Source organism: Gadus macrocephalus, chromosome 8 (genome assembly GCF_031168955.1).
Source record: "Gadus macrocephalus chromosome 8, ASM3116895v1".
Lineage (NCBI taxonomy): Eukaryota > Metazoa > Chordata > Actinopteri > Gadiformes > Gadidae > Gadus > Gadus macrocephalus.
The window spans coordinates 3,869,720-3,882,725 of NC_082389.1; the positions used below are offsets into that span (position 1 = coordinate 3,869,720).

General features: G+C 41.0%; 5 protein-coding genes across 8 annotated transcripts in view; 3 read left to right on the plus strand and 2 right to left on the minus strand.

Annotated features, from left to right (window-relative positions):
- The window catches only part of slc39a6 (solute carrier family 39 member 6), a 583,352-nt gene that overhangs the window by 419,048 nt on the left and 151,298 nt on the right, over positions 1 to 13,006 (plus strand). The gene's annotated exons all lie outside the window — the stretch shown is intronic.
- LOC132462545 (uncharacterized) overlaps positions 1 to 13,006 on the minus strand; it is a 570,484-nt gene that overhangs the window by 396,955 nt on the left and 160,523 nt on the right. The window lies entirely within an intron of this gene.
- Positions 1 to 13,006, plus strand: part of wdr33 (WD repeat domain 33) — a 373,687-nt gene that overhangs the window by 96,023 nt on the left and 264,658 nt on the right. The window lies entirely within an intron of this gene.
- Positions 1 to 13,006, minus strand: part of LOC132462549 (uncharacterized) — a 121,965-nt gene that overhangs the window by 48,723 nt on the left and 60,236 nt on the right. The gene's annotated exons all lie outside the window — the stretch shown is intronic.
- Positions 1,870 to 9,676, plus strand: LOC132462553 (uncharacterized). Of its 2 annotated transcripts, none has more exons than XM_060058129.1 (3): positions 1,870 to 1,997; positions 7,016 to 7,107; positions 7,227 to 9,676. In XM_060058129.1, exon 3 carries the CDS (start codon positions 7,229 to 7,231, stop codon positions 8,897 to 8,899), a length of 1,671 nt encoding a protein of 556 aa, XP_059914112.1. In that variant the 5' UTR covers positions 1,870 to 1,997; positions 7,016 to 7,107; positions 7,227 to 7,228; the 3' UTR covers positions 8,900 to 9,676. The 2 variants fall into 2 exon arrangements, with proteins under 2 accessions (XP_059914112.1, XP_059914113.1); XM_060058130.1 differs by lacking the exon at positions 1,870 to 1,997 and adding an exon at positions 2,069 to 2,726.

Below are 13,006 nucleotides of genomic sequence, written 5' to 3' on the forward strand. Positions count from 1 at the left end.
TACCCTGAGTCTGGAGGGGCAAGTTAAAGCCATCTAGATGTTTTGTGGCAACGCAACTGGCTACACAATGAAAATAAGGATGACGCACACCCAACCGATGCAAGATACTGACCAACAAATTATTGGATAGAAGTCTGTACGTTCTTACTATTTTGCTTGATCTCTATTTGGACCAACTGTCTTGGATTTTTACAAACATTCACATCGATGAAAGTATAGATTGTGAGCAAACTAAGCATATCGTTCCAATCCCAACTAGTTGGACCAATAAGGCAAGTACACACATATACAGATTTTGTATCATGCAACTCATTGTCGTTAGTAGCCAAAATTGCCCTAAATTAACGGTTAGAACCATTTCCAATGGAGTCAGAAGGTACTCTATCCTGGGAGAAGCATCTCAGTAATGGTATATCCAGATTCGGATGACTTGTATGCAGCTGTTTCCAGTAATCCCATAACTGATATTTTGCCTCTTAGGCCTAAGGATAATGTGGTCATATCTTACCAAAAATACATTTAAAATGGAGGACAATATGCTACTGTTCAATGCATAATTTTTCAGTCTTTATTGTTGTATCAATGAAAATGTCTTCTGCGTCACATTCGTTGACTATAATGGTAATGGAATGTTTTTAACTATACATCCCCTTAATATTGCTGGTGTATTTTATTTTTTTCCTACTTAAGGCATAATAATGAATACCAAAAGATTTAGCCCCTTATCAGCAGGCCTGGTTAGGGTTAACTGAGACGGGAAAACCATGGCAGGTAAAAACATCCGCATTCAAAGGCAGTTACCCACACAAGTTGGTTTCTGAGAAATGGCCTGAAAGGTAGAAGGAAGAAGCCACAAGTAGACGTGTTGAAAATAGTTGAGGTTAGTATAACCGGTTATTCTTCATGGTTGGCATGGGATTCAGATCCAATCTCAAAGAGGTTGACGTATAAGGCAAGTACACATATTTACCGATATTTGTACCATGCAACTCGTTGGCGTTTGTTCCAAAGATTGCAGCAAGTTAAAGGTTAGAAAAATTTCCTATGGAGTCAGATCTTACTCTATCCTTGGAGAATCATCTCAGTAACGAGGCCATCCGGTTCGGCTGTCTTGTATGCAGCTGTTAACAGTAATCCTATGACTGATATTTTGGCTGTTAGGCCTGAGGATAATGTGTGCATATCATACCAAAAATACAGATACAATGGCGGATAATATGTTACTGTTCAAGACAGCATGTTCAGTCATTATTATTGTAACAAAGAAAACATCCCCTTATTATTGCCTGTGTATTTGATTATTTTCATACTTATGGCGCAGGGGCGATTTTAGGTTCTGACTTTTGGGGGGTCTAAGCCCCCAGGAAGCCACCGGGGTTTATTATCGATCTATTTATCTATCAATCCAATACATTGTATGTTTTTGAATGGTCTGCTGGTTCATTGTCCGAAAAACACAGACCTTTTGTAACAGTTTAACCTCAGTTAAACTCATAATACCAATGAGTATTTACCTATCAAGTGACATGGAATGTCTCCTTGTCCAAACCTTGCACGCTTGAAACTGGTGTCCCTCAAGGCTCTGTACTGGGACCTCTTCTGTTCTCCCTCTATACCAAATATACCAATTTAACATTTCTTTACGGCTTTAACTATGTGGCTTTAGTAAAACATAGTTTCAACCTCCCTTTGCACTTATCACATTTTCTGCAAGAAATGCATTTTCTAGTTTAAGACTTTCTCCTCAGATTTTCAAACCGTGGATTCCGGCCCTCAACTGTTGCAGGCCCCAATGCAGTTGCATTCCCTGCATATATGGTAGTTAAGGCCCAGGTTGAGGTGTCAATGTCTTGGTTACAGGCAGGGTGTGGGGGAGTTTCCTGGAGATAGCGTGACTTAAAAAATATGGGTGTTTCCCTCCCAGCTCAGCTTTAAGACGCGAGTTAGAGAGACAGAGCTCACAATGCTTCCTGGTCTCAAGAGACGTTGCAGCCAAGGTAGGACATTTTCTGCAGTTATATTGACACCTAGTACAATAATGTTGTGACCCGATATTATATATATACCCAGGTGAAAAAATATTATACTTCAACTACACTTTTGATAGGATGATTTAAATACACTTAAATACACTTTTAATTACAGCTTATGTATGTAACTGTATTCTGTACTAACTTTGTTGTATTCAAGTTTACCAAAATGTACTAAGCTATACCTTAAATACTACTATAGCTATACGTCAGTATACTCCAAATGTAAATAGTATGCTAAAATGTCACCATTTTTGACAACCTTAAAGTTTACTAAGGTACACCAGTGAAAAGTTTGATTTCTAGCATTCGAAACACAATTGCAGCAGAATTGCATTATATCACAAGTGTGTTTGAAATATCCATAAAAAGGCATTACAGTTCAATTGATAGTAGTATAGAAGTCTATTTTGAACACACTATTATCATACCTCTGTCATATTTCAAATAAATCTATTCACTTGCTGACTATAGAAAGTATAGTCAGAAAGTGACCATACTTTCTGTCACAATTCTGTCACAATTCAAGCATCAAATCCATGTACTTAAATTATAATGTTATTATTATTAGGTTGGTCCGCTTACTAAAACCCGACGCAGAACCAAAAACGTTCACGTCTGCGTGGTCATTGTGTTGCGGGAACCTGGGACCAGAATGAACCCTTAACACAGACTGTATGGGTTGTAGCTGCTGAGGTAATGGGCCAATCACGGCGCATTAAATCGAAGAATGATGCGGTGATTGGCTGCGCGCAAAATCATTTAAAAAAGCATGCAGCGCTCAACTATTGTTTTTCTTAAGTTTCTTTCTTTCTTTCTTTCTTTCTTTCTTTCTTTCTTTCTTTCTTTCTTTCTTTCTTTCTTTCTTTCTTTCTTTCTTTCTTTCTTTCTTTCTTTCTTTCTTCATTATTCTCTGCAAACTTTACCACAGCATTGGCCTACTGAATGCCAGAGATATATTTTACGCATTGGACTGAATGCCACATAAATATATAATTATGTTTTCGCACATTTTCAACTTTTGAAAGTTTACAGAAAAGTATATTCCTTTGCTGGTGTTGCAAAGGCCAATAGCCTTTTGAGGCAGTGTGGTTTTTGCATATTGGTGTTAAGGGTCAATAATGCTCATTATCATACATTAGTCACCATGTCTGTGGAGACATTTGTATGCAGTCACATGTTATTATACCCCCTCCACCCAAAAATCAGGTCCCCCAAACTCCAGTCCCCACCACAACAAAACCCCCACCCCCGCCGCCGCTGACATAATCTCACTCTGAACTCTGAACTTAAAAACTTGAGAGCCCTGATAGTGTGTTCAAAATAGACTTATATACTACTATCAATTGAACTGTAATACCTTTTAAGTATATTTCAAACGCCCTGGTGATGTAATGCAATTGTACTGCAAGTGTGTTTCGAATTCTAGAAATCATACTTTGCACTGGTGTAAGTAGTACTTATGTAGTAGTATTTAAGGTATAGCTTAGTACATTTTGGTATACTTGAATGCGACGAAATTAGTGAAGTATAATATTTTTCACCTGTGTTGCCCTTATCTAGAGCTGGATTACCAATACACAGCGTTTAAAACTGAGCAAAGTCGATGCCAACAGACGGTTACAATATCAATCAATAGTAAAGTATGTGATATGATGGTTGATTCTTTTATATTGAGTAAAACTCATGTTCCACCATGTTCATGCGGAATATGGCGGAACACTAGTTAACAATACGTCACCAACTGGGCAAGTTATCAAAATCTGGCCCCATTCGCCGAAAGGAACTTTCTGACGTTGCAAAAGTGTTTTCCCCATAAATCCTAGAGATCTGAACGCACCATAAGTATATGCATTTCAGGTGAACCAAAGAACAACTTAAAACTAAGAATAAAGTACTATTCAAGTGTACTTTAATACAATTTTGGCTAAATTAAAGTTGTACCACTAGAAGTATTTGTATTTTTGTATGCTATGAAATATCCAAATATTCCTTATCATTCCAACTTTTTTCATCAACCAGCATATATTTACGTTTCAGGACCAAATAACCTATAATTCAACCATATTATATTATGTTCAGACTTTTCTCATACATTTTTAGCACCTCATTCAAGGAAAGAATTCAGTCTCTGAACAACAGAATACTGTAGACTAACAGGTATTAAACACAAAACGTGTGTTTCCTGCAGTAGAGAAAACCTTTTCTCTAGGTGTGGAGGAGGCCTGTACACTTATAAGAAAAGGCCATGTTTGACAGTAAGGGATAGGTCATTCTCTGGTCCCACCACTAGGCAGCAGGGTCATCAGATGTAAGGGTTGGTGTCATAACGTCACACATATACATCTCCTTCTCTGCCTGTTCCTGGATATTCATGGGTCTCTGCTGTCGCATATTTTCGCATATTTTCGGCATCCTCATCTCCATTGGAGACATATTTTAACTCTTGCAGGGGGTTCGGTTGCAGTTAAACAAATAGAGACAGGCTTATCAATAAAAACTGAAAACATCCATTAAAGGCATAGGTCATGATTAGGATTTCGAACCTATCAAATAAAATGTCATTATTACCCTCATAACCAACGATGGTACTCAAAAAGTATCACAAAGTTGGCATGGGTCGTAACCATGGCGATAAAACACGCCCCTCTTTCCTAAAGCTTTCAACCCAATACATGTTTTTTTAAATGACAGTGTCGAATTTCAGCTGAACTAGTGGGTTTACTGGCTCTTCAACCCTTTGCTTGCCTTAATGTTGGGGCATTAACCTCGTAGAAGGGATGCAGACCTTTCACCACAGTAGCGGTTACTTCTCAAATTCCTCCGCTGACATCTTACCCTTTGCCGCTGAGGTAAATTAAGTGTCTTTCATCCGAGCGCTGGCTTGTTAATAGAGCTGTAGGCTGGCTTTTACTTAGAAATCTGCGATTGAGAACTTGATCGCATGTGGTCAATGATGGCTCAACCCAGACTCAGGGGCGTTTCTAGGTTTCTGAAACATCCGGGGCTTAGCCCAAGAGGGAATAGGACAGTGCGCGCAGCAAATTTTGTTGTATACTTTATTGCGCATGCACATTTTTTTTTCAGAATCCTTTACTGAGATAAACAAAATAGGCAGGTAATTATAGCTTTGAATAGCTAACTGACTGCTGCTTATTCCCAGACATCGAAGGTTCCATTCAAGTTATTTCAGAGTAAAATGAATACAAGTGAGACAGACCTTACCTTACCTATATCAGGGGTGTTAAACTCATTTTCACAAAGGGCCACTCTATGATGAAATGATAATCACACTAAGGGCCGACATGGAGTTTACTGACATGCCTTCTTTTGAATCCAAAAAGTAAAAACAACATATCTATGAATATATTGTATACAACCTGCGTACAGGGTCATATAGGCCAGGTTTCATTTAAACATTTTGGGGGACAAATTATAGGTCGGGGGTATGGGGGTGCTCCCCCAGAAAATTTTGAGCATCAAACACTTAATTTCCTGCATTCTGGTGGATTTTTATTCATCCATCTGTGCCTTTTCTGCATCATTTTATAGTGGAAATATAGTTTTTTTTTCTGTGAAGGAAAAGACAACATTCAGAAAAAAAAAAAATATTATGGAATATAATGCAGTAAGGCTCTCAGGCATCCTGGATTTTTCAAAACATTCTGCAAATTGAAAACATATCACATGTTTTGGGTATTTCTTTTTTAGGAATCATGACTCAGCACCAGTGTTAACTATTTATGACACTTAGCATTGGTAATGAAATGACAGCCACCATTGGAATTGAAAAGGGTGGGCAGCTAGCTAGTTAGCTAAATTGTAACTTAAGGCAAAAGTTTGAAACAAATCCTGTTCGCATTCATCCTTAGACACTTGACACAATCAGTCATCAATATTGGCATGCTATTTAGCCTCATAGATGGGCCTATTTATAGCCCACAGAAAACTGACATATTTTCTTCAATAGAAATTCATCAATTTATGGCTTAAAATCTTGAGCAGTAACAAATGGGAGCACGTGCGGATATGGCACCGGCTCTGCATGCAGCAAAATAAAAAAGTATAATATATATTTTTTTCTTTTTTTAACAAAAAAGATTTGGGGCTAATCAAATTAGATCCGGGGCTTTAGCCCCGAATGAAACAGCCTAGTGACGCCACATCTGATCGCTATACTCATTATTGATCTTCAAATCTGGTAAAGGGCTAAACCGCACAGGCACAGAAGGATGGCCAGGTCCTGGAACTGAAACAATCATGCGTTTAGGAACACATTTTTTGAAACAGAAGCAGAACCGAAAAGCAGAACCGAAAATAAGTTGTCTTATCTAATCTACGGTTCATAGAAATTGCGTCATCGCTGGATCTCCTGCAAGCCATCTATATCTTTTCATCTGCCAATTGCCTGCTGGTTCCTCATGCACGAATGCAGCCACCTTATTGACATTTTATGAACAACTCCTTCTAAATAAATTATATTTTTAAAAGTTTGAAGAATCATATGGTATAGCCTTTGTGTAGACCACTGACGTCTAAATTCTCCCACTCAATTCTCAAAACATATTCTCGAAAAGTAATACATGAAAAGCGTTTGAAAAGTGTTTTGATTTGCCGGGTGCGTCAATCGTGTCCTCATGTCTGTCGGAAACTAAACCTAAACCATTATGCATGTTCTCCGCTCGATCAATCAGTGTTTACTTACTTTGAACCCCTGTAGAGAAGGGCAACGCATTGCTGAGATCTTGGGGGCCTGCCCGTCTTCTCAGGTTGGTCATCAACCGGCAGGAGGAGCGTGTACGGCGTAGAGACGCAGATCTTTGCCTAGGTGCTCGAGAGAAGGGTGATAGACCCTTATGCCCTCAGAGCTATACACATACACACACTACATATACATGTAAACACCAACCCCCCCCCACACACACACACACACACACACATGGAAAATGAGGATGTTTTTCTGACATTTTGTGTCTCATTTGCAGATCGCACCAGGGATATTTCTACGAGAATCTCTCTCCAAATCAACACCAAGGGAACCTGGTTTCAGACAGGAAACTGATTGTTGGCTGTCAGGGTTCGTCTTGCTATCTTTTCAACTCCTCAGGAAGCAACTAAAACCTTTTGAATTTAAGCTAAGAAATTGTGTTACATTTAAAAATACGCAATATAATCCTAATTTCTTTATCATTACAGAAATGATGAACCCAAGTGGTCAAGAGTCCCCTGAGCGGCTAGCAGAAGCTGTTAAGAAAGAAGGCAGTAAGATTGAAGGACATCCAGGTATCCTGGAAGTTTACAATCTTCCTCTGAAACCCCATCCAATGAATGTAGAGGAATGCATGCGCTTCATATTTGGAAAAGACTCAAATAGTAAACGGAACCGCACCATCATGGTTCTAGGAGCCACTGGGGCGGGGAAGTCCACCCTGGTCAACGGGATGATCAACTACATCCTGGGGGTCACATGGGACGATACCTTTAGATTCAAGTTGGTAGACGAAGACACGGCCAAGTCTCAGGCTCACAGCCAGACCTCTGAAGTCAGCGTGTACAAGCTCAACCACCGAGAGGGCTTCCAGATCGACTACTCCCTGACTATTGTGGACACGCCGGGTTTCGGAGACACAAGAGGCATAGAGAGAGACAAGAAGATTATAAGTCAGCTAGAAACGCTTTTCTCAGCTAAACTTGGTGTCAGCGATATTGATGCCATCTGCTTCGTGGCCCAAGCGTCGCTCGCTCGGCTAACGCCCACACAGAAATATGTCTTTGACTCGGTGCTCTCCATATTTGGGAAAGATGTGGCAGATAACATCCGGATTTTGGTGACATTTTCAGATGGCCAACACTGTCAGATTCTCGATGCAATCAACGAGTCTGGGGTCCCATGTCCTAAAAGGAAAGATGGTTTACCAATTCACTTCAAATTCAATAACTCTGCCTTGTTTGCTGACAACAAGGTACCCGATGCGAAAGGTGAGGCCGACAATGATGATGATGATGATGATGATGATGATGATGATGATGGAGGTGTCGTGGGGGAATTTGATAAAAGGTTTTGGGCCATGGGAACCAACAGCATGAAAAAATTCTTTTCTGCTCTGAATGTCATTGAGACCAAGAGCTTGACCTTAACCCAGGAGGTGCTCAGACAGAGAGCTCAGCTGGAGACTTGCATTGAGAATCTCCAGATTAAGGTGAAATTGGGTTTAGATAAACTTGAGGAGATTAAACAAGAATCTCAAATTCTCCAAAAACACGAGGCGGTGATCACAGTCAATGCAAACTTTCAGTATGAGATCAGCATCAAGAAACCTGTTCAGTTTGACATTTCCAACACAGGAAATTACATCACTAACTGTCAGCAATGTCAAACGACTTGCCACTTTCCCTGCGCCATACCAAACGATGCTAACAAGAGGAAGTGTGCTGCCATTGGACCAGACGGCAACTGCAAACAATGCAAGAACAAGTGCCCTTGGAATGTGCATTTCAACCAGAAGTACAAATGGGTTTACAACCAGGTTACCGAGAAACGAACCTATCAAGATCTGAAAGACAAGTATCAGAACGCAGAAAAAGATATCAAATCGGTTAATGACATCATCCGACAGATGAAGAAGGAGCACACCATCCTAGAGGAGGATGTGTTGATACTCATGGAGGACTCAGTTCAGTGTCTCAACACCCTGAAGGAGATCGCTCTGAAGCCCAATCCACTGTCAACACTTGAATACATTGACCTGCTGATAGAGGGAGAGAAGTCAGAGGGCCAGACTGGCTTCCAGGAGCGCATCACAAAGCTCCAGGGAATGAGAAAGATGTGGGAATTAAAAGAGAAGCTTGCCAAAGGATGTAAGATCTAGATGTGGGGGCAGGATAGTCCAGTGGTTTGTGCTCTACCTGTGCTTTATATATTAATGCTTGATCTTATATGTGATAACAAGAATGCTGTTAATGAGAACAGAGTAATGATACTGCTACAAAATAATACATGTTGGTTAAAATGTGAATCTGAATATGTTGAATATGAAAAAATAACAGAAGCTATTGAATCAATATTTACAAAAGTGTTATCATGATGATGCTTGTTAATTTAAAGAGTTAAAGATGATTACAATTATCGGTGAACATTGTATATTCTCAAATATTAGTTTAAAGTTAGCCTTATCAGGCTGTCCTTTCTCTTCCACTGGTGAGTTTTAACGACATGAAACCACCAGCAGGGGGTGACCACAGTCAGAGATGGGTTGTGTGTTAAACTTTGTAGAAACAAACACATTTACATTATGTTCAAGGATGAGAGCACCACTCACATCCCTTCAGTTATATGGCAACAGATCGTACAATTTCTCCATTGCTAAAACACTGTTTGTGTGGGGTTCACTTGAACAATTATGAATTAAAGATGTTCCTTACGACGTTGTTTTGTGAATGACAAAAAAGAAAATGCCTAGAAATCAATCAAAGTGGCCAAATGTGTTGATTTTTACTAGCCTTTAAGAATGGTTTTCACCTGCCTTTTACGTTATTGATGCATTCAAGCTTTAAAAACATTTAAAGTTGTATTCATTTGTCATTATTATCTTGTACAGAATTTGTAACGAATGTATATGCAAAATTAAAGCCTACATATAATGCTTTTTTGGAGTTATTAATTTCATGTTGGGCTACTACTACACAAACAAAATACACTTTAAAATGTTGACGCTTAATTTCCGCAAAACCGCTTCAACCTTATTCAAAAGCGATCAATTTTTAATCCTGTCGCTTTAAGGCCCCCCTTTCCAGTATTTGTTGTTATTGGTCAGGCAGCCCACACTGTTGGCCTTCACAATTTGTTGTGATTTGGCAATCACTTTGCGCATCTGTCAGCATTCCCCTAACAAGTTATAAACATCGCGGTTATCAATAGCTTAGATTCAGCCGTAGGCCTACCTGAGGGGTGTTCCACGAACGGAGGTTTAACAAACACTGAGTTAACGCTGAACTCTAGGTTGATTGACCCTGTGCCGACCAACCCAGAGTTTTCGGTTCCACAGCTTTCTTAATATGTACTCCGATTGCTTCCAAGCGGTCAGAGGATCAAGTATAAAAATGAAGTATAAAAAACATACAAACTGGTAAGCTTTTCCCACCATCGTATTGGTATAAATTTAAATAAGCCATTTTTTAAAGCCAATCGTGAAAAGGCCGACAGTCGGCAGACTGGATCTGGCCCTCAAATTGTCTTGACCCCGGTGGAGGAGCTGTTAATAAACATAAATTCAGGGCGCCCTGGCATGGAGGGGGTACCTGGAGGTACCTCCACCTCAGAGAGTCATGGGCCATACCCCACACTGGTTGAATGTTGGTTTTTGTGTTTTCTTGTATTTTCGATTTTTTTTGCCTTCGAAGTAACACATGCAAACCGTGTGCTTGCCACAGCGCATACTATTCCAAATGTTTATTTTTTTGGTTACTGGGTAGAAAACCTAAAAGTGACAATTCATCAACTTCACAGATCAAGATGGATTAGTGCTGGTAATGAAGCCGCCGGCTACGATCGAACATTCTCCAGTGGATGCAAGTCCGTTAGGACTATTTTATACTTCATGTTGTAAATGCCTCTCGGCATAGTACTCAGACAATATTGCTTTTGTATGATAGAAGGCCGATACAAATCTTGGATGGGTCATCTGAAACGACTGTGATGTGCTCAGCATCTCCAGCATTATAGCCTATAAAAAACTACCATTTGAAAAAAACGGAGGGCTACGCAAATAGTCTGGAGTGAACTGAGGCCAGGTCCTCGATTGGTAGTGTTGGCTATGTAAGGCTATTTAAATATATTAAAGATTTGCGCGAGAATCTATATCTCTCCACTCCAGCAAAAAGTCATCCAATATGCCAAGATGTCGAGCCGTGGTCTTATCAATCGCTCCCGGTGGATTGCACGTATAATTTGCGCTCTGATATCAGCAGTTCTCTCTTCAAAAGGGCATGCCATTGTGAACCCATGAAATCTGCGGTGAACGCCGGTTGAAATACCCAAAACCGGGTTATGTTTCAAACTTAACCTGCGCAAAACCTGGTCCGACCAGGTTTGATTCAGAGCATATGTTGCTATAGCAACTAACATACCGTGATCCTTTTGGAACGGAAAACCTAGGGTTACAGCAAACCCTGGGTTAACTTACCCGGTTATGTGATAAAACCGGCTTTGTGGAACACCCCACTGGTCCAAACCCGAGTTTGATACTGAAACAAAAAATCAGGCCGAACGATCAGAGCAAGCAACTGTAGCAACCAAGAGCGGAACAGGACATTTCGCAGTGGTACGCAGTTAAGTTTTAGCTATGTTACATTTCACGTGTACATTTCTAACTGTAATTTGTGTACACCACGGTAACAACCGTGTTTTCGTCAAGTGCGCAAAGTGTGTATTTTATAACTTATCTTTAGGTGCACTTTTTTAGGTGAAATTTCTGCCAAGAAATATGAAAGGTAGCCAAAAGTTAGTTTTATCATTTCCTACCTTACAACTTTTTTGATGTATCGTAGCAGCTAGGAATAAGGCGAAAGTGGGTTGTGTTGGGAAAAACAGCAGCCTCCGCATCAGGTTGGATTCCTGCATCAATCTGTTCGCTGTTGTCGTAGATAAACACTTTACTTTCACACTTTAACAAAATAAGAGAGTTAGAGAAGTCGTAAGTTTGAAAGGTAAATACTTATTATCACAAAAAGAAGTAATAACAAAACCCTGAGTTGGTTTTCCAAGAACTCTTTAACCAAGAATCAGTCTTCAAGTTAGTCTTCAAGCAGAGTGGTCTCAGGTGAGGGGCCAGACTAAGACTGGTTCAAAAACCTCAATGAATAATGGAGGAAGAGGAAATGTGACCCGGCCCGGAGGAAGCGCAGGGCCCCCATCTTGAGCCAGGCCCATACGGAGTGCTCGATGGCGAGCGCCTTGTGGCCGGGTTTGCCACGGAGCCCGGTCGGGCTGTCAGGGGTCAGGGGTCTCGACGGACCAGACCCGGGCGGCAGAAGCTGGCTCTGGGGACGTGGAACGTCACCTCGCTGTGGGGAAAGAAACCGGAGCTTGTGAGTGAGGTGGAGCGCTATCAGTTAGATCTGGTGGGGCTTATCTCCACGCACAGTCTCAGCTCTGGTACTGTACTCCTGGTTAGGGGTTGGACTCTATTCTTCTCCGGAGTGGCCGGGGGCGTGAGGCGCCGGGCGGGTGTTGGGATACTCATAAATCCCCGGCTGAGCGCCGCGGTGTTGGAGTTTACCCCGGTAGACGAGAGGGTCGCCTCCCTACGCCTAAGGGTTGTAGGGGGGAAAACTCTGAACAGACTGTTGTTTGTGCGTATGCACCAAACAGCAGTTCAGAGTACTCTGTCTTCTTGGAGACCCTGAATGGAGTCCTGTATGGGGCTCCAGTAGGGGACTCCGTAGTTCTGCTGGGAGTTCTTGCCCACGTGGGCAATGATGGAGACACCTGGAGAGGCGTGGTGGGGAGGAACGGCCTCCCTGATCTAACCCCGAGCGGTTGTTTGTTATTGGACTTCTGGATTATCCATAACGAACACCATGTTCGAACATAAGGGTGCTTATAAGCAAGGGCGTCAGTTTGTTTTTAGAAGTGGTGGGGACAATAACCATAAGCTTGAGTGTGGTTTGAAAAGTGCTGGGTACCCTTGTGTAAGCTATTCATCCATTCAACGCTGCATTACAATATGCTCTACAGTGTATTGTCAGGTATTGAAAATCTGTTTGTGTTTGGCTTGTTTTGCAAAACGGCGTTAGAAACACGGTATTGGCTCGGGATATGTAATACTAATACACACAGGACAAAGAGTGTTGGCAATTTAACACTTATCTTGACATCAACAAAGTTTACCAGACAAACAATGCCAGACTGTAAAGGGGGTACGAAATGAAACGAGGTACTGAGCATCAGCCATTTGAAGACGAGTAAGGGCTGCTGG

Excerpts from the sequence above, each read along its gene's own strand:
- LOC132462553 (XM_060058129.1), top strand. The coding sequence starts at position 7,229 with ATGATGAACCCAAGTGGTCAAGAGTCCCCTGAGCGGCTAGCAGAAGCT.